The sequence below is a fragment of the Aristolochia californica genome, unplaced genomic scaffold, assembly GCF_029961685.1.
Source record: "Aristolochia californica isolate CCGP_79_NKW_82.1479 unplaced genomic scaffold, dmAriCali1.0.hap1 SCAF_14, whole genome shotgun sequence".
Classification (NCBI taxonomy): Eukaryota; Viridiplantae; Streptophyta; class Magnoliopsida; order Piperales; family Aristolochiaceae; genus Aristolochia; species Aristolochia californica.
This window is the reverse complement of record NW_027181815.1, coordinates 7,737,924-7,765,703: the sequence shown is the minus strand read 5'-3', so window position 1 is coordinate 7,765,703 and position 27,780 is coordinate 7,737,924. Positions and strand designations below refer to the sequence as shown.

The following is a 27,780-nucleotide window of genomic DNA, read 5'->3' as shown; positions in this document are numbered from 1 at the left end:
CAACCAAATCTCCTGACAGATTTAAATATTCTAACCCAGAAAAACAGAAGAGTCGACCGCCAAAGAGAAGAGTTCCATCATTGCAGCTGGATTTTGTGCTTTGTTGAAAACCAAAAGTTTCTGTATTAATGGCTTGGATGGCGTCTATTAAAGGTTCATAATTAGCAGTAAAAAGCAAAACTCTGTAGTCTGTATTCTCAAGAACTCCTCTGATAACCCGAAGAAATGCTTGAGGGTTCTGCAGAAAGCCCATGCTGAATAAAATAATCACTTACCATGTAAGAAAAATGGGGAAAAAAAGAAAGGGATAAATAGAAAATATAAAGAGACAGGTCGACCACTGTTTATTGAGAGCATAAGAACCTAATTCAGTAGGCATCTCCCCCTTCAATGCACCAACTACTTAAATGATTCAATATAATTACACAGAGGCCCTTAAAATTGAAACATAAAATATAGAACTTTTAACAGATTGGCACTTCACTAATAAATCTGTTCTAAAAGCACATCAATTGTGGCACTCCCTCCCAATCTGGATAATACATATCTAGCATGCACAGCTAGTTACAAGCTGAAGAAAACTGCTTCAACACAAACACCTTAATGGAAATGTCTTCTAACTGATACTCTAACCGAATATACAGAGTACCAACTTCACCACTCATACATCTCTTAAAATATCAATCCACTTCATTGTGCTTTGCCTTTTAGCAAAAAAGGCAATCACTTGCAATGAAGAAAGTTGTTTGATATCACATAACATTATTTAACAATAGTCCAACATGGATCCTTGATTAGTAAGATTGCCAAGTGTAGGAGCCTCCTCACTTACCCACCTTGGGATGAGCCTGCGCAACTTTACTACCATTTATATGGGATAACTGAGAAAATAAACTCTGTAACCATAGACTTGACCATCATCATTTTCTAAATACAATATAAGGCAATGCTTGCTATTCTGCCATTAAACTAGGTCTAGCGAAAGCTATTTATTTCTGACTCTTCCTTGTCACAAGATATCCTCTGACAAATGCACAAGACTTGATTTAGACCTTCAATCTGACTTAAATCTAGAAGCGTCCACATCAGGATATCCAAATGCTCATGAGACCTATATACTAAGCCTTTTCTCCTATTTGCTTGTTTTAGTTTGGCTACGGTCAATGTTCATAACAGAATTCTTTATCACTTTTTTTATTTTTGAATGAAGATGTATAAGCTATTAAAAAGAATTCTTTATCACTTAAAAAGTATAAAACACCATTATTTATGTGATATAATTGAGGAGCTACATGGAGTCACGTGCTCAATTTCTGCTCAAGAGGAAACAAGCAAAGTGAGTCAATAATGAAGGCCATACATAATCTAAAAGGCGTAAGTTTGTTTATTCAAGATTTGTACTTCAACAGAAAAGAGTATTGTGGTCTTAACTGTGTGTGTAGATGATATTATTATCTCACATAGTGATTTGGCAGAAATTGGAGAAACCAAAGACTAACTCAAGAAATACTTTGAAGGTAGCTAAAGAACTAACTAGGTATTTTGGATAAAAGGATTAATAAAATCATAGACTAGATAAAAAGGTGGGCTAGAGATTTCATTTCTTGTTGAAGTATAGTAGTGGAAAATTTGAGGCCATTACAATTAAAAGTTGTATAACAAAAAATTAGGAAAGTGCAACAAGGAAAAGTTTGGTCCATAGAACTCACGAGCATTTGGATTCACAGAATATTCTAACACTATGTTGGGTCTCAAGTGGATCAACAGTATACAACTAGACTTTGTTCCTTTGTCAAAGAAAACTGATCAACATGGAAGAGTAAGAAAAAAATGTTGCATCTAGATCAAGTGCAAAGGCATCTAGACATTTTTGTTCCTTTCGTCTCGTGGCCCCACCTTACAAGATTGGCAACCTCCACCCTCTGGTGTCCTCAATCTCAATTTTGACGGAAGCGCTCTTGGCAAACCCAAACTTGCCGGCTATGGAGGAGTCATCTGAGATTCTGCTGGCTCCATTCTTAGTTCATACTATTGGCCACCAGGGACTTTTGACTCCACTTGTGTTGAGTTCATGGTGCTTCTCCAGGGACTCATCGTTTTTTGTGATGACCTATCTAGGTCTCTTATCATTGAAAGCGACTCCAAAGTGGTGATAAATAGGTGCTCTACCTCCTTTGCCAAGCCTCCCCTTGGCGCCATTGGCCAACCTTTCATAACATCAAGGATATTTCCTGCCCTTTTTTTCTTGTTTTTGGTTTATGTACTAAGATCGGTAAACTCTGTAGTTGATTCTCTTGCAAAACAAGGAGTCTCCCTCCAATCTTTAGTTTGTAAAGACAATGCTCCTTGGCTGATTGTTTCCTCTCTTTCTCGCTTATTAAAGCTCACCATTTTCAAAAAAAATAAAATGCAAAGGCCGAATATTAACAATAGCCCATAAACACATGGTTGTTATTACATCTATAGCAAGGGCAGGATACTGAGAATGGCTCATATTACATGTGAATAATGTGTGTCAGACATATTATGTAAAGTACTACTTTATGAAAATGGTGCAAGATAATCAAGCAATTATGCTCACAACTAATTATCCCATTTTTCATGAAAGGATAAATTTTTAAGGGGAAAAATGCAAAGAAAAAAGAGGGCAACAAGAAGTCAAAAAAGGAACTGGAGATTGAGCTGACTCTATTTGACCCCTCTTACTTTATTTATAATTTTAGAATAAAACTTTCCTAATCTACATAGGAAATAAAAATATCTACTATCGAAAACACAAAAACTACAATGGAATCAATTTTAACTGAAATAGAAAACCTCTCTATACATAATACACTTTGACGCTCCCCCTCAAGTTCTTGCATACATATCATAGATGCCCTCCTTGCCATAGTTGGATGCCCAACTAGCTGCTAACAAATCATGTTGAGGTTGTGTTAAATACATTTACAGTTAATTCAAACTGATTTTAAGATGAAACATGTTGCATAGATATGACTTTGCCTTGCACCTTGTCTAATAAAAAAAAATCTTCAAAAAGAAGCTAGAGAGAACATCACATGGAGTCCCAACTTACCAGAAACTATAAGTGAACCATATTTGCAAAACTGCAAATTGCTATTGAATATATAACTTCTTTACTCTCCCCTTGAATGGCAACAACATCTCAAGAAATCCAAATCGACAAAGCCTATGGCAATTTAAAGTTCTAATAGGCTAAAAAAAAAAGTAAGATGAAGAGAGGAACTCGCAAACCACTAAGTAGAAAGAACAATAATTTTTATTTTTTTAAACGATGCCGAAGAACAATAAATTATAAAAGAAGGGGAGGAGAACTAAAAAGAGTAAATTTTGAAATAAATAAATGAATAATGGTTACAAAAAATAACTAAATAAAGGAATCTGAGCACAAAATATGGAGTAATTTTATCCCACTAAAAACCAGCAATAAATAACTACCCCATAGACATAAAAAAGAAACCAACCCCAAGAACTCAAAATAAGGGATTTAATGAAATCCAAAAAAGAAGAGAATCGTACTTTTAAAAATAAAAATTTGAACCAAGGAAGTAATAAAAAGGTTCAAACAAGAAAATAGAAGTGGTTGTCAATTTAAAACCAAAAATATAATGAAGTTCTGTGCAGGACGCACATCGAGATGTTGCAGTGAAAGGAAATTGACGAAAATAGAAGAAAAAGAAGAAAGAAAGGAAGAGAGAAGAAGAACAAGGCAGTGGGAGCAGGAAATTTCAATTCATTCAATGACGTTCACTCATCCGATTACAACGCTTTAAATAAGAAACGAAACAGAAGTTCAAAATTCAAATAAAAGAGATAAATCCTATCTAATGAATCTCGTAAAATCAGGAAAAAAAGGATAAACCCCTATCTGATAAATCCCATACGCTGAACTGCATCAATCTTGGTACAAACCACTTGTTCATCTAAAATAGCATCAATATGATCTTTATGTGTTGGTGCTACGGGTAATGGAGCCAAGGGGATATCAGGCGAGGAAGGAGGGAGTGTGTCAAGTGATGGGATGGAATCAAAAGGTAGGGAAAAAGGGTGATCTAGAATGGAGGGGTTGCCCCTATATGCCATCAAATTTTCAATGTTAAAAGTGGAGCTAATGCCCGAGTCTGATGGCAAATCCACAACATAAGCATTTTTACCAGCCATTTATAGGATTTTAAAAGGTCACTACAAGATTGGAACTTTCAGGCGGGTCCAGCAAGAAACCGCTCAGGCCTAATCCGAATCATGACATAGTCACCCACGTTAAATTGTTTATGACATTTATGCATATCAGCCTGAAGTTTGTATTGGGAATTACTTGCTTGGAGTCGTTTAGCGATTTCAACATGCAAGTCTTGAATTCTACATGCAGATTCTATAGCGGACTTTGAAACCCTAACTTGAGGTAACACAGGTATGAGATCTAAAGGTTTCCTAGACTGATAACCGTAGACAACCTGGAATGTGCTCATGTCGATGGACTTCTTGAGTGAATGATTGTAAGCAAACTGTGTTGTTGAGAGAACTAGATCCCAAGTGTGGTGGTGCTCTCCTACGAGGCTACGAAGGAGATTTCCCAAGCTTGGATTAAACATTTCAATTTGACCATCTGTTTGAGGGTGGTATGCAATGGAAATTTTTAATTTGGTACCCATCAAATGCCAGAGCGTTTTCCAAAAATAGCTCATAAAACGGACATCCCTATCAAATACGGTGGTCTGAGGAAGATCATATAGCTTGACAATCTCGTCAAAGAAAAGTCGAGCGATATTCGAGGTGTCAGACGTTTTAGTGCAAGGGAGAAAATGTGTTACCTTGGAAAAACGGTCTACCACGACGCAAATGGAGTCGTGCTTTCAAAAGGTACTCGGGAGGCCTAAAAGGAAGTCTATGCCGAGGTCTTGCCAAGGACATGTAGGGATTGGTAGGGGAGTATATAGCCTAGTGTTTTGTTTAGTGTGTTTGGCTAATTGACATGTCCTACACTATCTTACTAGCTTGGCCACATCCCTTTTTAAACTAGGCCAGTAAAATTGACATTCGACTTCCACGATGTCTTATTGCACCCAAAATGTCCCCCCAATCCCCCTGCATGAGTTTCCCAAATTAAAAAGTCTCGAATAGACGTGTGGGGAATGCATAGCTTGTTGAGCCGAAATAGATAATCACCATGGATGTGGTAATCCCCAAAGGTACGATGTGGTCCCTCTCATAGGTCTATATAAATGCTTTCAAAGTCAGAACATGAAGGATACTCGTCTATGAACTTCTCAAATCCAATAACCTGAATGTTCATAATAGACAACAAGCTTGTTCTACAATTTAGAGCATCAACGACCTTATTTTCACCACCTGATTTATGCTTCAGAACAAAAGAGTATTCTTGTAGGTACTTGATCCGACCATGCCTATGATTAAGTTTATTTTGGGAGTTGAGATAGCGAAGGGCCTCGTGGTCAGAGTATAGGACAAATTCTTGTGGAAGCAGGTAGTGATGCCAGCAACGTAAGGCTTGAACGACTGCGTGAAACTCCTTATCGTAGGTTGAGTACTTTTGTTTGGCGACATTAAGTTTTTCACTGAAATACGCAACGGGGTGTCGCTCCTGACTAAGTACACCTCCTATGACTATGCCCGATACATCACATTGTACCTCAAACACCTTAAACAAGTGAGGTAATCTCATGACAGGTGCCTTGGTCATATGCTTCTTGATTTCTTGAAAAGCATGAGAGACAGCTTTCGATCACAAAAATTCTCCTTTCTTCATGCAATCCGTGATCAGGGACATGATGGTGCCGAATCCCTTAATAAATCGTCGATAGAAAGTGGCAAGACCATGGAAACTACAAACCTCGTGGAGAGTAGATGGCTCCGGCCACTCAACGATGGCTTTCACTTTCTAGGGGTTTGCAAAGATGCCTGCAGAAGTTACTACAAAGCCCAAGAAAACTACTTGATCAATCAGGAAGGAGCATTTATGGAGATTAGCATTTTTTCTTTTCTTTCGGAGTGTGTGGCTGACTAGGCAGAGGTGTTCTAGGTGTTGATCTTTGGTCTGGCTATAAATGAGGATGTCATCAAAATAGACCACCAAGAACTAGCCAAGAAATGGTCGAAGCACCTGTGTCATCATGCGCACAAAAGTGTTGGGTGCATTATGTTAAGTTGTGGAGCCTAATCAACGCCCTACGCTGAGTCGGTACGCGGATCGACCTCTTTCATTCATAATCTCATAAATAAAAAGAAAAACCCTCTTTCATTCATAATTTTTGTGTTGAGATGGAATAGCTACACAAATTCCTCATATTCTCTATAGAAAAAAAATCCCACTAAATACCTTATATCAAGTTGATAGTAGAGAATATAACCAACATCACCTACCTTAGTTGTGAGTGAGTAGGGACAATTTCTATTGGACTTCAAATTAAGCAGGAGAATATCAATCACATAGATCGATCACCAAAAAGTTCAATCTAGATAAGCCTTTGATAAGAATGGTATTAATATGTAGACCACTAGATTGGTTTCAAATTTGGCCAGAAATATGGAAGCCTCTATCTCTGACCAGCGAACTGATTCTAGAGGATGGAACTTAAATCTCCAGAGAGCGCTTTCGAACTCAGAGGCTTTGGTGGCAGCCAACTTCATCACTAATCTATCCTCGGTAAGCCTCATAAATATGCCTGATACTCTCATTTGGACACCCTGCACTCAAGGTACCTTTTCCACTTCCTCTGCTTATAATTTTTTGAACTACCCCAACCCCTCACAAACCAATCATCCTGCTGCCATCGCATGGACCTTACTTGCCCCTCCTCATGTTAAATTTTTTATCTGCTGCACCTATAGGAATAAAATCCTCACATCCGACGAGGAACCCCTATCCAAGACCCCTTATGCCCCTTCTGCCAAAATTCCCCAGAAACAGCCTCCCATGTCCTCTTACATTGCAACTTTGCCCACTTTGTATGGACTAGCCTCAACAAAATCGGTTTCCAGTATTGCACCTCTCAAAATCTCTCATCTACCATCCTCTCAGTTACTAACGCTAGCCTCCCAAAACTCGGGAAATTACTTATCTCTTGCGGTGTTGGTTATATTATTTGGGCAATATGGAAAGAAAGAAACAACCAAAAATTCAATTTAAAATCTATCCCTAGCAATACACTAGTGGAAAAAATTGTTGGCTAAGTTTCTACGTGGATCCTTCTGCGTAAGAAATTCTGAAATCTAAAAGGATCCAACTTTCAAGAAAACCGAGGAGTAATAGTTGGCATGTCATATCCACCTCGTCCCCCAATTATGGAAATTTGGTCTCTCCCCACAGTGGGCCACTACAAATTGAATTTTGACGGAAGTGCTTGCACATACCCAGGCCTTGCGGGTTTTGGTGGCGTTATTCATGATTGTAATGGCACTCTTCTTTTCTCTTTCGCTGGGCCAATTGGTATCTCAGATTCAACCACAGTTGAGCTCTCCGGTTTACTTAATGGGCTTCAGATCTTCAATAGTCATCTTGAAGGCAACTCTAAAATTGTCATCAATTGGTGTGCGAAGTTAGTCCTTCCTCCATTGCGACACTGAGACATGTTTTATGATATATATAATTTAATTTCTGTCTTAAACTGTAATTGGAAATACATTCCTAGGTCAGCTAATCATTTAGCTGACACTCAGGCTAAATTAGGTGTTTCGCTCCAACACCTTGTTGTGGAGGAAGGCCCTGTTTAGCTAGGTATTGTAATCTTTACTCTTTTTTAATAGCTTATACATCTTCATTCAAAAAAAATATATATGTAGGCTACTGAATATGAGTCCAAGTACAGACAAACCAGTCTTGTTGGCCATGGTGAGACAAGGGAATAAACACATAAAGTAACAGTTCAGACCTTCTCTACTATTGTCCACCTGCTTTGTTTCCTTGAGCTTCTCCCACTTTCTATTTCCACTTCTTTGAGTCTATCTTCAAGTACAAAGACCTAACGTATCATGTCCAACAATGTAATATGCTCAATTTTTTTACAGTTTGGTCAGCCAGTTTAACTAAGTTTTTTTTCAAAAAAAAAGGATGAGAAGGAGATCATGAAAAATAAGACATATATTTTAACCACCAATTGTTATACCCAAGGCTTATCCATGGCAATTCACCCAGCTCTGTCATACATCACATTGATGGGTCAGGTTGTTGAATACTAGCCAAAACATATTAAGGATAATAAAAAAATGATTACTTGTTGTGCTTCATCATGCATTTCCTGTAAAAGTAACGCATAATAAAAGGGCAGAATAGAAAAACATTTCGGAAGAAACATCAGAGAAGCTTACCTGCCACTGGAGCTTAAACCTATGAATATTGGTGACCATGAATCAGAACCAGAAATCTCAAGAAAATGTTGCAGGCCAGCATGAGCCACACACAACCCATCCTTTTTATCCAACTGTGTTGAACGATATGCAGCTGAAAGCTCTCTACACTTGTAACATTCAAACTGCCACTCCAGTGGCAGAAACCAAAAGCCACACACATGAACACTGGGGGGCCAATAAGCTGTTATTCTACTAAAGTTAGAATGGAATAAAACTTCGAAGGCTAATTCAAATATACATTTTGACATCTACATCTCTACAGGGAAGATAGCTGGAACAAGGTTCTGATGGAGAACCTATAAAAAAAATCGGGCTAACAAAATTTTTTTGTATATTTATATTTTTTGTAAATGATGAGAAAATGGGGTCTGAAGAATATTTTAATGTGAAGAACAAAAATCTCATACCTGGACATTCAACAACCTCCTTACTGAACCCATACCTATTATTCAAAAAATAAAAGAAAGAAAGAAAAAAACCGCTTCAGAAGTTTACTTGCAAATTTAGTGCAAGCATAGCATACGTTAGAGCAGTTTAAGATTTTCTTCAAGCTTAATCTATTTCTATGATGCTGCAAAAAATACAACAAAGAGTTAGATCATGGCTACAAACAGATGGTCAACCATAATGGACACAGGTCTAGTAGTTAAGGCTTTTGCAAAAGAGAAGTTGAACCAGATCAATTCAAAATAGAAGTGACTGCTGATTGGCTATCTCTTGAAATTGTGAAGTTTTTTTTTTTTTTTTTTGAAAAAAGATGCATATATTAACAGAAGAACAAAGAATTACTGAGGGACGGGGAGCAATTCCCTAACAACAAGAGATTGAAATTATGAAGTTCTTAACGATTAAGAACAATATATTTTGTATACATACTAATAAAAGTACTTTATTCATGCACATATGCATGTGGGTAGGCTGAGACATAAAGCAATAAAGTAAGATAAGAGAAAGGAACTGCCTCCTATTCATGACACAATTTCGGAAAAGAGAGAAGTTCAATCAGGTGTAATCAGACAATTTTTTTTTTTTAAATGATGCTGAATTTTATTCAATCAAAAGTTCAAAGGAGCAAGATTACAAGGGGTGAAGTCTTCCCAAACAATAAGAGACTGTTGGAAGGTTCCGAATTTAGCCAATTTATCAGCCAAGGAATTGACTGATCTAGGAATGTGTAATCAGATAATTTGATACAGTTAAACTTTCTAATCACCCTGAGAAAAAAACTGGACAAAGCATATATGCATGCTAATAGTAGCATACATGCATAAAGATGTGCATATTTGTCTTCAACTGCATTCAATTACCTTTTTGATAATGTTAGCCACTTTGCAGAAGAAAAAAAACAATAAAACAAATAGGCTTCAGAGTAGGGTGAAATTTTTTAAGAGCCAACAAAATGCATAACTACAGAGATTACTGCAGCAGAACCTTTGCAAGACTGCAGTGAGTGACCTGATCCTTTAGGCATCTCTGATTCTATGTCAGCTGATCTACATGGTCTCCTCAAAGGGCTCTGTGTTTTCAGAGACAAGTGCACTCGAAGGTGGTCATAGGTTGGTGTGAGTGTGCATCCCCTCCCCCGTGGCGCCATTGGGACATCTTTCAGGAGATTCTAGAAATTGCCTCCTTATTTTCTTGTATTTGGTTTCTCATTCTGAGATCCGCAAATTCAGCGCAATAGATGTCCTTGCCTAGCAGGGAACAACCCTGCTATCGCTTGTTAGGGATCTCAAGCTAGTTATTTGAGTAGTTAGGGGAAAATAACCCAACATTGGTCTATGATTCAAAAGATTTGGTGTTTACTAATTGAGAAAAGGCCTCTAATCTTTAGTTAATTATTTTGGGAGTACCCAACCCATCTAGAGAGAACCAAACAAAGAGAACATTCAGCACTGTCTCCCAATCAGCTGGCAGCACGTCCCTCCTTTAGCTAATCAGGCAGCAGGTGCATTTTGTACAGTCCAATTGACATTGTTGTAAACCACTCAATCTTGCAATGTTTTCTCTTTCCTAGCAGCTGTCACCCTTTGGGGATGCTGGTTGGTCTTTCTCATTCACTTCGTAACAAAATGCATCATTGAGAGAGAGAAAGAACGAGAAAGAGAAAACATTATATATCTCCTCACTTTTTCCGCACTTCTTGCCCTAAGATTATTATGACTTTTCAGAGTTATATTGTCCAAAAAGGTAAGAGCAGTTGAATCTTACAACAACAGAGGTGACTGTTCCCGATCATGCCACATTGGAAGACCAGTCACTGGATCCTGCATTGAGTACTGATCAACTTATAATGCTAACATCAACAAAACAAAATTATCTTCTGTTACTTAAATGCAAAAGTCATTTCCGGGGACTTATATTCCCGTTAGCTTTCAACAGTTCAATCAACTCAAATAACAATGAATGGCATCTGGCTTGAAGTTTATTACTGAACATCTAAAATTAAATAATATCATGGAAAGTTGAAATATATATATAAATAAATAAATTTCACCAGGATTTACACGGCTTTAAATTGGCAGGTTTCATCTAATTTTCAACCACACACCGTGAAAGGACAAGGACTAAGACTCAAAAATTCGCTTCTCCAGGATCCCCATTCTTCTGTGAAAAGTGGCCACATCCAATGTATGACATCCTTCCAGCAAACCTAAACAAGGAGGATGGTGAGAAATTCCCTCTTTTTACATCTATTTAATATGTTACTACATATATATCATGTAACCAGCATAACCAAAAGACTGAAATCATACAGAATAACACAAAAGACTTCAGTGACAAGACCAGAACCAACACATAAAAGATATGAGAATGCTAGGTTTAACATGACATGATTAGAATACTATAACACAAAGTACTTCTAAGAATGGCAAATCTCTAGACCATAGAGCATATCTTCGGTGCACACTTCTACAAGCATGAACCACAAAGCTGATTCCTTGGCTATGACTGAAGTCTCTCAACAACATCTTGTGGGATTATAATTTAATCTGAAATAATCCTCACTTCCCTTTCAGGTTTACACCTTTCCTCATCATGTATATCTCCATCTACCACCCCATGTATTTCTTTTCTCATAACAAAATCTCACTCTCTTGTTTTTTTTTTTTTTTCTGAACAGTGAGATGACAATGTTGTATTTCAGCCAATGTTATCAGACCAGTACCAGACTGACCACTGGATTTAGGTTCAACTAGACCCAGTCCCACCACCAATTCTACTCAAATAAAAACATGGAACAAGTCAAAATCCAATTGACCAACTGGGTTTTGACTAGTTACCGACTAACCAAGCCGACCCAACCAGGTCAACGCAGTGACTGGGTCGCATAGGGTGGGCCATCCGCTGCTAGACTCAACAAGAGAGGGAGGGCCCCCAGTTTCCCTCACTTTCAACACTGTCAAGGGAGAGCAGAGTTTAGGGAGAGGGGGAGGCTCTTCCTTAGAAACAAACAACAGAGCAAGGGGAGAAAGAGGATCCCTCCCCCCACACCCCGACAAATGGAAAGAAGAGCCCTTTCTTGGCAGGCGGGGAGGGTGGAGCTCCATCCCTTGCCTCCTGAAAAAGAGGGGAGAGGCCGAGATCCCTCTCTCCCGATCTCTTTGGAACAGGGAAGTCACACAGAGGGGTGACTCACCCTCTCCCCAGATAGTTATTTTATTTTATAATTTTTATTTAAAATGTTTATGATGTCTGATGAAATCAGAAGCAGGTCAATCGGTGGCCAAACCTGGTTGAACCAGGTTCAACTGAATGTGGTTTCATTTCCAGTTCAGAGACCTGGCCGGAGTTAATAATATTAATTCGAATGATAGAATTTCAATTCTTAAAAAAAAATAATAATAATAACAGGATTCTTTTGATAAGGATTCAAAAAACTATATTGAGTGAAACAATTCTAGACATTGATCCCCTCCTAAATTGAATCTTCACACTAAAAATCTGTTACAATCATATTTTGTGGACCAAGTTCACCTCATTGATTCCCTTCTTCTTCTTCTTTTTTTTCTTTTTTTTTCTTTTTGTTTTTTTTGTGGATGATATCACGATAGGAACCTTATCTTCTCAAATAGGACAGTTTGATCATTTGACTTTTCTTAATTAAGGAGAGAGCAAGGGTCTGGATTTTCGAACCCTCCTCACTTTCCTCCCCCTCCATCCTTTATTCTGAAGACAAAAAACCTTAACTCTATTTTCTCTCAGTTATCAACAAGACAACTGGTGAAGATGATGACAAAGTTGAATTAAGAGAGAAATCAGAAAACTGAGAGGAGCAGAGAGAGAAGCTTTTGTGTAAATCTGGTCAGGGTCATAATTTCATCCATAACCTTCTCTTATTAATTTACTTAAGAAAAATAAATCACTGTGACAAAAACTGCCCTAACTCAAGTTCCAAGCTATGGTTGTCACCTCCTGGCCCATCCTCCCAGTTTCATCAAGCTCAATTTTGATGAGAGCTCCATGACTGCCCTGTTGCAGGGGTGTTTTCTGCAACTTTTATGGCATCATTCTTGCTACCTACTCAGGCCCCTAGGATCATAGATTCACATGAGGCTGAGATCAAATCATTACTGACAGGCTTAAGAAACTTCACACAGCACCTCTCTTCCAGTAACTTGCTTGTTGAAGGGGATTTTGCACTGGTGATAAGCAAGAAGTCCAAGAGGGTTCCGAGGAGATTCAACCAAATTCTTGATTTTTCAGATTATTTTTGTATTGAGTGGTCTCATGTGCACCATTCGGCCAATGACCTTGCCTATAAGCTCAAAAATGAGGGATTGAGACTTCAGCATCTAGTTGTGAATGTTGCCTCCCCATCCTAGCTATTTGTTCTCCTTTTGGTTTTTTCATTAAATTCCATTACCATTCAAATAAAAAAAATAAAAAAATAAAAAAACTGACTCAGACACTACATAAGTCAGGTTTAAGTGGCAAGCAAGTTCTACCCCTATAGCTTAAAACAATCACCCCTCTAGTTGTTTTAATTCACAGTATGCTATTTTTTGAATTAATACCTTTTGTTAGTGATTTGTGACTCCAGTAATGAATCAAATAAAAAAATAGTACTTTTTTCACATGTAGGGATTCCACTAGACAAAGCTTTGGGTAAAAGAAGAATTAGACTTGTTAGTGGGAATGGTCCCCCATAGGTTAATATCAAGAAAACTCATATGGTTATTAGTTTTTTTTTTTAAATGCGTATGGTTATTAGTTAAGAAGAGATTTCCTAACTTTAGTCCTTTTTGTGCTAGCCCAATTTTGATATAACTTACTTTACATGGCATCAGAGTAAGGTGTTTGTTATATTGGGTCTACATAGTGCCCCATTTTGTTTATGCCCCATTTATGTTGTCCCCATCTCATGCATGTAACTCGTTTCTTTAAGCTTGAATATAAGGGAAATTGGTAGTAGAAATAATTCAATATAAGTTAATGTCAGGAAAAACCCTGTAGCTATTAGTTGGAAGGAGGTCTCCGGACTTTGGAAGGAACCTTCCCAAGTTTAATAAGTCTAAACAAAATAATTTTTTCCACCTCTAACCTCCGAATAGCAACATGAACTAATTCACCCATCAAACAAACTCCATGAGGTCCATCCAACAACACTTGGGGATTATTGTTTGATCAACTATTAGAATGATATTAACCTACAGAATCAATTATCAGACTGGCAAAAACAGATATAATAACATGGGATTCTTTGTATATATGAAAAAAATCAGTTTATTCAGTGTAGGCACTGGAAAAGTTTTCCAGTGCTTATTTCAGTTTTTTACAGGATTTCCAATAGAAAAATAATCCAAAGTTACTCATTCTCATGGAAAAATGTTCCCTTGGTGGCTAATGACATATCTTACCTTTCCAACAGGAGCCTCTTGGAGATAACTATAGAGGAGGGGAAGCTCTGTTTCAAATCGATGCTCAAATGATGAAGGCGCACTGCATATTAAAATGAAAATATTAGTTGTTAACAATAGTTGTTAACATGATAATAGATTTCCCTAAAAAAAAAACACGATAATAGATTATTCACTCAGAAAATAACAACAGTTGTTAACATTAAACAAGTTTAAACAAGTGTGGATAGGTGCCGGCATCTCCCCTTTTCAGTCCACCAAAGACTTGAACATTGCAGCTTAAAGGACACCATAGGTTTCCAGCAAGAAGCACGCTAGGCATTGAAGTTCTATATCCACTTGAGGAGTAGAGCATGATTCATTTCTTTAGAGAGGCAGACGCCAAGTCCACCCAACAATCGAGGCAGGCAGACATCCTTCCAATTGACAAGATGATATCGGAATGTCTTCCAATCCTCGCCAGAGGAAGCGCTTTCTGATGGTATCAATTCTTTTGCATACGGAGGCCGGGCAACTCATGAAGGAGAGATAGTAGTTCGGAAGGCCAGCAAGACAAGATTTCAAGAGAGTAGTCAGCCTGCGGTGGAGAGGAGTTTGCCATACCAGTTAGCCAATCGATGATCGAACTTCTCAATCAGAGGTGAGTAAAGATTAGCACTTGGTTTGCTGTCAAAGAGAGGGAGACCGAGGTAGGTCGATGGAGTGGTGCCTAACGAACATCCCAGAAAATCAGCCATAAGCATCAAAGTCTCTGAGTCAATGTCATATCCGAAGAGGGTAGTTTTCCACTAGTTAATCAGCTGCCCCAAAGAGATCTCAAATAATCCAAGAAGGGCAAGGAGTTTTCTGACCTGGTCCATAGTACCAACATCAAAACAGACCATGTCATCTGCGAAATAAAGAATCGGGACGTCAAATTCAGCATGATCAGCAATTGGCAACAGCCATCCCAAAGAAGAGAGGTATTCAGCAATGACATTGAAGAGCAGCGGAAATAGGGGGTCGCCCTGCCGAATGCCACAAGACCCCTTGAAGAGACCACATACAGTACCGTTGATAAGAAGGGAATATGAGGCGAAGGATATGCAGTTTTTGATCCAAAAGCACCATTTTTTGCCATAACCCATTTTGGTGAGGAGGCTATCAAGAAACTTCTAGTTGACCCTATTGAATGCTTTTCAAAGTCCAATTTAAGCACAAACCAGGGGAGTTTCATCGTCTTAAAGTAGTGAAGAAGTTCATGGCTCGACATTGCAGAATCAAGGATATTTCAGCCTTTAATGAAACCGCATTGCCCATGATGGATGACAAAGAGCAGGACAGCTTTGAACCGGTTGGCGAGGATCTTGTAAGTGGTCGTGGTGAGATTGATTGGGCGGAAATCTGAGGGTTGCTCAACATTGGTTTTCTTGAGGACGAGGGCAATAAAAGAGACCCCAATGCTTCGATATGTTATTCCTCGGTGATAGAAGTCTTGAACCATAGCTAAAACGTCCTCTTGAATGATAGACCAATAGCAACGATAAACCTCTCCATTATAATCATCATGTCTAGGTGCACAGTCATAAGGGAGGCCAATGGTAGCTTTTTATTTTTTGATAATTGTGAGAATTTCTATATGGCCTTCTTAATGGGTTCCGTGTGTTCAGAAACAACTGCAGTGGTCCAATTCACATTGAAGGGGACAAAGGTAATCATTGGTTGGTGTCAGTGTGCTTCCCTTCCGCCGTGGAGGCATTGGGACATCTTTCAGAAGATTTTAGATATTACCTCATTACTTTCTTGTATTTGGTCTCACATTCCGAGATCTACAAATTCGGCAGCGGATGTGCTTGCCAAGCAAGGAGTGTCCCTTCAATCTCTTGTTGTTAGGGATTTGCTCCCTCTTCCTTTGTAAATTTTTTCTCTTGTTAATATAATACATCTTTATCAAAAAAGATAATTGTGAGAATTTCATTAAGAGAGGAAAAGGGAATTACAAAAAAAGAAACCAACATAATAAGATGCCAGCGATACCCAAATACAATGAAAAAATCAGGAAAAACTAAAAAAACTAAAAGCATCATGTAACATCAAATGGAAAAGAATCACCAATGAGCAAAATCTGCAAATCAACTCCAAAAGGAGCTAAGAAGTCTGCCATTCCATTAGTGCACCACAAAACATAAACCTAACAGACCTAAAAAGAGTTGGAAATGTCAAAGATCTCATCATAAACATTACACAATCACCATGGAGGAACTTTACCCAAAGAGAAACAACTTATAACGACTACCAAAGGAGAGGAGAAACACACACTCTAGAAATTACTGGTGGATTTTTATTAAGCAAGATGGAGAAACAAGAGAGGGCAGCCATGCACAAAGAAAAGACCTTTGCCACTGAGGAATAAAATGTAACATTTTTTTTGATAAAGTGATGAATTCATTAAACCAGAAACAAACAAACAAGATTAGGCAGGCCCCTCCCTAACAAGAGGAGCAAGGAGGAAGGGCCCCCTGCTAGCACACCTGTCTACAACAGAGTTTGCAGATCTAGGGACATGAGACCAAATACAAGTAATATGAGGAAGAATATCCATAATGGAATAGTACACATCCCAGTGGTGCCACGATGGGGAAGAGGGGGAGGATAACCATCCAACAATCACCACAGAGTCCCCCTCAACGTGGAGCGGACCGGAGAAATGCTTACGAAAGATGATGAGGCCTCTGAGGAGAACCTGAAGCTTAGCAGCAGTGGAGTCAGCAATACCCATAGGTTCTGAATAGGACAAAAGTTGGCTTCTATCTGAATCACGAAAGACACCACCATATCCGGCCAAGCCAGGATTTTCGAGGGAATTGCCATCAAAGTTTATCTTGATGTAGCCCAGATCAGGGGGCTGCCATACCTGCATCGCTGGAGACTTCAACGGGCCTCCCATTTGAGCAATAGCGCTCCAGTTCTCCCTGAGCGAGAGCCCCAAAAGAGTGGAAAACTCCTTGGAGTGGAGCCAGGCAGAGATGTGGCTAGTAATAGAGGAAATGACTCGGTCTCGAGAAAGATGCTTGGAGTTGAAGCGCATATTATTGTGTTCCGTCCAAATGCCCCAGGGGATGAAAGCAACACAAGCAGAGATGATCATCTTCCCTAACAGATGTAACATTCACTATACCAATTATTGCAACTTCAGTCAGAACTATGTGAGGTCACCAAAACTCTCAGCACCAAGGACCACATACACAAAACCATCAGAACCTTCTAGAAGTATTTTTCTTTTTTGTGGTAGAGTTGCCGAGAGTCTAGGTACACAAGACATCGTCATCGAGAGTTTGTATGCAAGACATCGTTCTCGAGAGTCTAGGCACGCAAGACATCGTCGCCAAGCCTACCTCTTCTTTCTCCCTTCCTTTCCGTCGTTGACATCCATAACCATTGTCAAAGACCAGTCCTCTGTCGTCCAGCCCGTAGTCTGCAACACGTAGAGCCCACCGACGTCATCCAACCGTCGTAGCGCAATAGAAGACGCTTGCAGCAGTCGCTGAAGAGCTCACCGCCGCCGTCGCTGAAGCCAAGCCTCCGAGTGTCATCATCGTCGGATCCCTCACCTCAATGCCCAATCTCCATTCGACCATCGAGCTTCTAATTAAACAGAAGCTCGAAAAAGGAGAAGGCACCCACACATGCAAAATTTGCACGTGTGAGCGAAAGTGACGCATGTGCAAATTTCGCATATGCAAAAAAAAAAAAAAAGTTTTAAAAAAAAGCAAAGAAAAAAGAAAAAAAGGGGTACAAAAAAAACAAAAAAATGGTACCAGAAAGAAAAAAAAGTGCTCGCGCTCGAAGACTACTTGCTCGTTGTCTTAGCTCCAACTCACTACCTATTTTACGTACGTCGACTCAACCAGTTCTAGATCAATTTACAAGTTGACACCATGCTTACCCCTCCTTGGTATTCCACTATTTGTCTTAAATTGAATCAAGTATCTATTTTGTGTTGGTAGCAAGCTTCTTCATTATTAGAGCCCATTTGAGCCAAATTTGACCTCAAGACATGTGCCCAAAAGAAAAGAAAAAAACTCATCTGGGTGATTAAAGCACCTTGTGTATTGTCAATCTTTGGTGTTAATTTTAGAGCTCAGTTCGTCAGTGCAATTTGCATCATTCTTAGGATTAAGTCTTTCTTTACTTTAGTGGTGTTTGCACTCTTAATTTGCAATTTCATTGACTTGAATCTTGACTAGTCACCAACAAACTAATAAATAATTATCCTAAACGTGCATTGAGTTTGTTTGGGCTTTACTTGCTAGGATCCACTGATACATGCATTTGCATAGTGGTCGCATCATGTCAGGTGTTGCTTCATCTTCTATTGTAGACAAAACAGATGATACACTCAAGCAAATCCTAGAACAATTACGCACCATAAATGATAGGCTCAATGTCCTAGAAATTCGGTTCTCAAAAGGGAAAAGTCTTGTAGAAGTTAGGTCTCCTAGGGGTTATGACACTGAAGATGAGGAATTTGCTTGTACGCGTCCTCATATATTCTCGCCTTCTAGAAACCACACACCCTATATCCCTCGCCATGAGGGGCCTGAAGACAAAATGCTGAAATATATAAAGGTCGAGGCCCCTACATTTGATGGTCGCTTAAACCCCTAGGTATTCTCCACATGGATTCCTGAAATGGACAAAATTTTCAAGTGGTACGAGCTATCCGAGTATAGAAAAGACAGGTTCACAAAAATGAAATTAATAGGTCCAACTCATGAGAATAGTTGTAACCAAACTACACTTCCTCTTCTATAGAGGCTTTTGAAACATAATCCATGGCTTTTGCATCTATTAGGCTCTTTGAGAATAGTTGTATCTGAACTACAATTCCTCTTCTAAAGAGGATTTTCCAGAGAAAAACTTTTTTTTTTTTTGAGAAGAGGTGTGAATGTATTACTGAAGAAAGAAAAAATTACATACCTTGAAACTAAAAAAGACATTTCCTCCACAACAAGATGTTGGAGGGTAACGCCTTTTTTCGCTTGAGCATCGGCTAAGTGATTAGCAGATCTTGGAACATGTTTCCAAGTGCATTGTAAAACAGCAATTAAATTACAAATTTCATCAAAAAGCTCCCAATGACGCCAAGGAGGTTTTGATGGCTTCGAACACCAGTTAATAATGACTTCAGAATCCCCTTCAACCAAAAGAGCACCCTCCATTTTTTGCTTGAAAAGTTTCAGTTCGTTGAACAGCCCATGCAATTCCGCGCAAGTAGATTCAGATACTCTAATTGGACCCGCGTATGTGAAGAGAAGATTCGCTTGATCATCGTGAATTACTCCGCCAAACCCAGCTGGCCCCGGGCACCCGAGAGCACTTCCATCAAAATTTAGTTTAAAATGTCCAGGAGGAGGTTTGGACCGTTCAACCATCACAGGGGCCTTCGATGGAACAGACATACCTGCAACATTACGCCAATTTTCACGCATGTTTGCCGCTTTTAAGTTACAGAATTCTTTGCGAAGGAGAACCCAAGAGCTAACTTGACCGATGATCTGCTCACAAAGAATATTCCGAGGGAGAGCTTTATGATTGAATTTACGATTGTTTCTTTCTTTCCATAAATTCCACACAATGTGCCCAACACAGCAAGAGATCAAAATTTTCCCCAACTTTGGAAGATGCGAGCTAACCAAAGTTAAGATAGTGTTATGTAAATCTTGAGATGGATAATATAATAAACTGATTTTGTCCATTAATTCGGTCCAAATCTTATGAGCATATTCGCAATGTAGAAGCGTGTGATCTGCTGTTTCAGGGGATGTGTTGCAAAAAGGGCATTCTGGATTAGGAATATTAGTGCCATGTCTTTGCAAAGCGTCAGAAGTTAAGATTTTCTTACGACATACCGCCCAGATGAAGAACTTAACTCAAGGAGGAATCGGGAGCGACCATGCAAAGGCAGCAGGATGTTCTGCGTGAGGAGGCGGATAAGAAATCATATGATGGTATGCAGAAGCAGTAGAGAACATACCTTGTTTGTTCGGCGTCCAGATGATGTATCGGTAAAACTTTTTAAAGTCAGATCAGAGAGCAAGTTGACCAGGCTAGTGGCTTCAACAGCTTCAGAGTCATTCAACGCTCGCCTGAGATGAAGATTTCAGCCGCCCGAAGACTGCCCATAGTCAGAAACCATAGTGCTACGAGATCTTGACAGTTGATATAAACGTTGATGACTTTCCTTTAAACAACTTGACCCTATCCACCAATCCGTCCAGAATAGAGTATCTATCCTGCTCCCAATGTAGCATTTGACGGCAGATTTGAAGGTAGGTAAGAGTTTGGCAATTTTCTTCCAAATAGGGGATAACTTGTAAAATCTTCCCCTGTCCGTCCACCAACCATTGTCTGTTCCTGATTTTATTGCAACCATTCAACGCCACAGCAGATTGGGTTGCATGTTGAACTTCCAAATCCACTTTAAGAGCAAAGCCTTGTTTGTGGTAGCAATGTCCCGAATTCCGAGGCCCCCCCTTACAAGTGATTTACAAACATCTATCCATTTTACAAGACTAAACTTTTTTTCCACATTTGGCCCATTCCATAGGAATCTTCTTTTCAAAAATTCAATTCTATCCCTAATAGAGAAATCTCTTTCTTATAAAATTCCAAGCTATTAGGGTTGAACTAGTGGAATTTTCCAAACTTGGATAAGAAAACTTTTGTGTTTATTTGTGGTGTGTGAATAATTTGATTTACTTATATTTCTTATAGTTTTAAATTTTTTCCATACATAAACTATAAAATTTTCATTTTGTTGTGATCTATTTGCCTTTTTTGTTTACAGGATGAAGGGAGAGCGAAAAGTCAAAGTTTTTATATAAGAAAAAAGTATATATCTAAAATGGAAATGCACAATGCACAAATGTAGAGAGATATTAATCCAAATAGTGTCTATAATTTTTAGTGATTGTAAACTCTTTTTAGTTTTTATATATTAGGTTTTGCTATCGTTGGGGATGTTGGACAATGGTACAAAGATAAAAAATAAGAAGGGATACCATGAAGGCAAGATTTGATAAGAACCAATTTTCCAGCGTTTGATAAAAATTTCCCTTTCCATGAAGCCAGACGCTTCTCAAGCCGCTCAACAACCAGAAACTAGAAGTTTTTCGTAGGCAGGAGCGGAGTCAAAGGTAAGCCCAGATATGTGCTCGGAACGCAGAGAAAAACTTTTCAATATAGGAATTCTCAAGAAAACCTCTATAGAAGAGGGGAGCAAACACAAATTATTAAAAAGGAGGAATAAATGTAGTAGACGTGGATTCCAGCAATATCGGCATCTGAAGCAGCTCTAAGAAAAACAAAAAAATAAAAAAACAAATACTAGAGTGGAGAAGAAAAGAAAGAACTTGGTGTTCCCAGAGCATCTTCTATTTTTTATTTTTATTTTTTTCTTTTGAGCGGTCCAAACACTGTTGGTTCTACTTTTCTTTCTTATCACATTCAGCAAACCAAAAGTTTTCAGAAAGTTTACATCTTCACTGTTAAACTGCTGCACTCTTTGTAGTTTTCTTTCAAGTATCGGCCTTAATCTTAAGTAGGATCAGAAAAGATTTGGGGAAACTTAGCACTCAATGGTGGAATCAAGCAAGCATTCACAAGTTTCTCCATCTTATGACTTCACATAAATGTAGAGGCAAATTTGGTTTTGCAAGTTTAAACAAAAGAACCTGGTATAAGTAATTGCTACCATATGGATAAAATATCAAAACACATGAAAAACAAACTAGATAATCGAGAGATAAATACATAAGAAAACATATGTTGAACTTATAAGAAAGATCCAAGCACCTGTACGGAACGACATAAGGAGCAGCAACAACACAGCGAACCCTGAAGAATTCAGCAAGATGCCAGCCTTCCTAGATCTCACCATGCATCCAAGCATATAAATGAATGTATTCCTAAGGATGTATATACTTTCCCAGAAATTCGGAAATTGATTGAATCAACATATATCTGTGCACGCACCAATGCAAAAAAGTTTATCACAACAAAATCACCATCCGTTGTTGGGCCATCTCCAAAAACCTTTTGCATTGCCGTTAAGCATTTTTTTCTGTGCTCTTTACCAATGAAGTTTTCACGTGATGAAGACTCAACCGTACCTGGAAAAAGAAAAAGAAAAGAAGAAAAGGAAAAAAAGAAAAAAAAAACTATCAGTTTTTTGTATTTCAAGAATGCAGCTTTCATTCAAAAAAGAAAAGAAAGTTTCTGTATTCCAAAACCATATAAATGGTAATTGGATAAAATGTTAAGACAACTAAAAAAAGCAAGAATCTCTTTTCTCTGGAATTAAGCAAATATTGGGTATGCAACCTGATTTCCAATGATCCTTGATGCCTGAAATAACAGGTGGAGTAGAAATTGGAATAAGAGACACATTTTGTGTTGCTAAATTCACAATAAGGTTCTGCAAAACATCAGTACATGGGAAACATTGAGAATAATATATCACTAACTATAATTTCAGCACAAGTAAGAAACTGAAATAATGGTTTACATAACTCAAACCTCATGAGCAGCATGAGTAATTATCACAACTTGGTATTGGCATTGATCACTGGCAAGAGCAGCTGCAACAGCCTGAAAAACAATGACCATTGCTTGATCAAATAATTTAATCTGATTTTGTGGTTAATTGCAAAGGTACTAAGAAAACCAATATGCTTCAAAAGATGAAGAATGGGAAGTGGCAATGCTCTTGGCAATCCGGGACAAGCTGGCTTCGGAGGGGCTATCCACAATTCTGATGGTACTGACCTCCTCTCCTTTCACGACCTTTGGGAACATCAAACTCTACTTTTACGGAGTTCATAGCCCCTCTCCAGGGTCTCATTTTCTTTCGGGACGATATGGCGAGATCTCTCATCATTGAAGGCGACTCCAAAGTCGTGATCTCCTGGTACTCCTGCCCCTTTTCCGAGCCCCCTTGGCACTAATGGAATACCTTTTACAATATCAAGGACAGATCTTCTTTTCTTTCTTGTGTATGGACACATGTTCCAAGATCAGCCAATTCTTTGGCTGACTGCCTTGCTAAGAATGGTGTTTCCCTCCAATCTCTCATTGAAAAGGGATCTTATTCCTGATTGTTTGTAGCTTGCTCCTTTTGTTTAATAAAGCTCATCAGTTTCAAAAAAAATGACAAATGAGAACTAATGCAGGCAGACCACATGCAATGAATTTAATTTTCCTCCATAGATGGCAAGATAAGAAAACAAAGTTCCCAGCCTTGGAGTCACATTATTATTTCACCTTGTTAATGATAACAATAAGTACATTAAAAGTGGATAGAGGGTAAAGTGAAAACATCTAAAAGATTAAGACCCTTCTACAATATTTTTATATCCAAAAAACTCGTTGGCCAAATTTCTTTTCAACAAGCCCCTCTAGATGACAAAACTATTTCTGTTGCCCCATTTCTTAATGGAATCCAGTAAATTCCCTTTAAAAAAAAAAGATAAAACTGCCTAAAATACCTCAAATACAAATCAGTAAAATTTTCATCTCAGAAAACTATTAAACATTTTCTACCTTTTACCTCCAATAAATAATCTATGTAACTAAACTTATTTAATTATCCAAATACCTAAACATCGTTGCTTAGGGGTGGACATGGGTCAGGTCAGAGTCGGGTTTCTCGAAACCCAAACCCAAACCCGACCTGATCACCGTCCTTGCCTCGTCCCCATGAACCCAATTTAAACCCGACACATCCCCCCCTCCCATCCCTGCAAACCCGACCTATCCCTACCCTGTTTTATATCAAAGATAGAGGCTGCCTAGTTGCTAGAGAATATTAGAGGCAATAATGGCCACAAAATCAAAGAGATTTCTTCTGAAGTTGAGGTTCAAGCAAGTAGAATTTCCCTCCCCAAAAACAATTGAATCTGAGAGTAGGACATCAGGCCAGCACACAATGGTGAAAAGGCCAGGAAATTGGGAGTTGTAGGGCTCACTACCAAGCCCACAGTCATGCCAGAAGGAAGCAGTATTTCCAATGTGCAGTATGAATAATAGCAGAGTAAATTTTTTGAAAGAGCATAGATACATAAGAGGGGTGAGAGCGTGGAGATATCCTCACCAAACCACCAGCCAACTTCACTAAGTCTCGCCTTATGAGCAACAAAATGGACCTGTATGGGTGTTGACTTTCCAGCACCATTTTGCTAGAAGAGCATGATGATAGATCTAATAGACTTAATTCCAAGACCACCTAATTTTTTATAACTGCACACATCATTCCATTTAACAATATTGTAATTGAATGAACCCAGTTTCTGCCCCTCTAAAAAGAAAAGTTCTCATCAGCTTTTCAATCCTCTGAGCCATGTTGGGAAGGCAATGGAGTAAGGAGAGAAAGTAGGAAGAAATTCTACTAATATACGAGTTGATAAGAGTGAGTCATCTAGCTTTTGGCAATAGTCTTCCATTCCATGCTGAGAGACGAGATACAAGCCTCTCAATAACAGGGTCTCAGAGCACCTTTAAGGGTGGGCCATTGGGTTGGGTTTCCATTTCTACCTTGCGGGGCAGGGATAGAGATGGAAATAAAACCCCGTTGGGTTTCGGGTTGGGGACGGATTTCCTCGAACGTGACCGCGGGGATTTATACCTGTAATACCCCACATTAAATATTTAAATGACATTCAGTTTAATAAAAACGTAAAGTACTTTTTAACTTCAATAGGGGTATTTAAGGGGAAAATTCCTAACAGGCTAACACTTTTCCCTTGGACGTTTATACCCTATATATATATATATTTTTTTTTGAAATAGTGCTGATTTTATTAAAAGAGAAAGTTACAACAAAGCTAAATTACATATTAGGGGGACTGTCCCAAACAGTGAGAGATTGTAGGGAAGTCCCAAGTTTAGCTAATCAATCGGCTGAAGAGTTAGCCGATCTAAAAACATGATGCCACGAACATGAAATGCTAGATACAATGTCTGAGATAGAGGATAGGATGGGCCAATGTCTCCATTGGGGGAGGCGGATCCCGAGTACCATCTGATGACAACTCTGGAATCACCTTCAATAAGAAGTTTTCCTTGAAGACGGCCCATGAAAACTTTAACACCAAAATGAAGGGCCGTCACCTCTACGGTGGTCGAATCCGCAACACCAACCGGACCAGCATAGGAGAGAATAACTGTCTCGGCAATTTCATAAGACACCCCCGGCTCCCTCCGAGCCTGGGCACCCCAAGACACTGTCGTCGAAATTCATTTTGATGCAATCATTGGGTGGAGGGATCCACTCAACCAAGGTGGGAGGTTTAAGAGGACCCGACATATGCGCAAGGAGACGCCAATTCCATTGAAGCAATATTCTTGCCTAGGGGGCAAATTCTTTTCTGGTGTGAAGCCAACTAGAGATGAGGCCCATGATGGAAGTAACAACGCTCTCAATACTACTGAACTTGAGGTCGAAGCACCAGTTGTTGCGTTCTAGCTAAAGACATTAAGGAATATGAGCCAGGCAAGCAGAGAGGAGCAGTTTGCCAATTTTAGGTATAGATGTCCCCAAGACCATTTGGATAGTGCCAAAGAGATCTCTTTGTGGAGCCCCATCTGGATACCAATTTTTTGAAACATGGCCATCCAAACACCCCAAGAGTAGCTGCAGTGGAGAAGAACGTGCTGAACTGACTCTTCACGAATGCCGCAAAGGATTCACCACCCTCTACGCTTGTGAAGGTTGTCAATAGTAAGGATTTGCTCCTGAATGGCTGTCCATATGAAGAATTTTATTTTGTTAGGAGCTGAGAGTTTCCACGCAGTAGAGGCATTGTGTTCCGAGGAGTTGGGCTCCCATCCACTAATGTGGTAATATGCGGTGGCAACTGAGAAGAGACCATTGGCATTTGGTTTCCAAATCAACTTATTATGGATATGATCACGCAAGACAATGTTGTTGAGGTTGGATAAGAGCAAGCAGAGGGCATCGGCTTCCTCGTCATTTAAGCCTCTACGAAAATGGAGATTCCAAGATTGGTTGTTCCAAGTGTCAGATTAGTTGTTTATACCCTATACTTTAAAAGTAAAGACTCTGATTGACTTTCTCTTTACAAGGATTAATAATTTTATGTTAGGGCAATCATGAAATACAAAAAATGGGGCTTCTAGAAAGCTCGATTCCCCCCCCCCCCCCTGAATCCCCCTTTTAGTTTGGACTTCAACCTTTCCCATTCTTCTTTCCCATCATCTCATGCCCGAGCGTGGTCGCTGAAATTCGAATCAAGCCAATCGTCGTCGTCTACTCACCGTCTCCCAAAACACTCGAATCATCAGGGCCAACAATCAACCATAGAAACGGCAAGAAACATGTTCCTCTAAGAGATTCTGATTTTTTTTATAACCTAACCAAATTCATTTTTGTTTCCTTCATTCATTTCCCTCCTTCGTTTTTTCATCTTCAAGTTCTTCAATCTTCACCGATGAATCCCCCTATCGAGAGGTATGCTTCAATTTTTTTATCTTTTAAATTTTTATGTTTTTCGGTTAGTATGTGAATGTTTGATATATATGATAAAACTACAGTTTATTCGATTAGTGCTTGGGCTGCATCCAAAAAATTATGGTTTATTTGATTATTTTATGTTCGACAAAAAACCCGAGCTTATTTCATTCCAAATGACCTTTGGAACATAAGATAAAACAATTTTTTGTTTCCTCCGGCCTTCACATGTAAGATTTATTTAATTTTTTTATGTTTCAATTTGACAAATTCTCTTTCGGCCTTCATATGTAAGATTTATTTAATATTTTTATGTTTCAATTTGACAAATTCCCTTTCTATCATCATATAACCATATGTAAGATTTATTTAATTCTTTTATGTTTCAGTTTGACAAATTCCCTTTTGGCCTTCAAAACAAAGTCCTTGGGCTCTTATTTTTGGGCCAGATCAGGGATGGGTCGGGGACGGGTCGGGGATGGGGGAATGGGGCAGAGATGGGGACGGGGTAGAATTATAGGAGAACGAGGCAGGAACAGGGTTGGTTTCCCAACCCCGTTCAGGTTTGTTTTGGAGACGGGGATCCGGTTCGAGGATTGGGTTGTTCAGGTTCGGGTTTTGGGAAACCCGTTCCAGACCCGACCCCTGCCTACCCTTAATCACATTATCCGGCCTTTTGGAGAACATGGGGAGCCCAATAAGATTCAAGAGTGTACCGGCAAAGCAACCAAGCGCATCAGCCATGGAATCAATTTTCGATTGATCTATATTATGCTCATAGATTGTTGACTTGCTCCAATTGACTTTTTGTCCAATGCTAAGTTCGAAGATAGCAAGGATGGCCTTGAGGTTGAGGATCCAATCCATGAAAGCCCTCGATGAAATCAATGTGTCATCAACTAATTGAAGAATTGGGATGTCAAGGCTATGTAAGAAGTAACCTGATGTTCAGTAAAGTGTCCCAGTTGTGGAATTAAACATTAAACAAAACCATCTCCGATTACAGTGTTTACAGATGAATGA

At 39.0% G+C, this 27,780-nt stretch overlaps 1 protein-coding gene across 2 annotated transcripts in view; it reads right to left on the bottom strand.

Moving 5' to 3' along the window:
* LOC137949495 (sterol 3-beta-glucosyltransferase UGT80A2) overlaps positions 1–27,780 on the bottom strand; it is a 37,548-nt gene that overhangs the window by 9,471 nt on the left and 297 nt on the right. The window contains exons 2-11 of one of the 2 annotated variants that reach the window (XM_068795540.1): positions 22,809–22,880; positions 22,614–22,707; positions 22,266–22,402; positions 22,086–22,156; positions 14,250–14,331; positions 10,940–11,041; positions 10,600–10,655; positions 8,796–8,830; positions 8,347–8,569; positions 36–254 (exon numbers count right to left, since the gene is read on the bottom strand). In XM_068795540.1, the coding sequence (XP_068651641.1) occupies positions 36–254; positions 8,347–8,569; positions 8,796–8,830; positions 10,600–10,655; positions 10,940–11,041; positions 14,250–14,331; positions 22,086–22,156; positions 22,266–22,402; positions 22,614–22,707; positions 22,809–22,880 (1,091 nt within the window). The remainder of the gene's footprint in view (positions 1–35; positions 255–8,346; positions 8,570–8,795; positions 8,831–10,599; positions 10,656–10,939; positions 11,042–14,249; positions 14,332–22,085; positions 22,157–22,265; positions 22,403–22,613; positions 22,708–22,808; positions 22,881–27,780) is intronic. The other variant, XM_068795541.1, reaches the window with a different exon arrangement.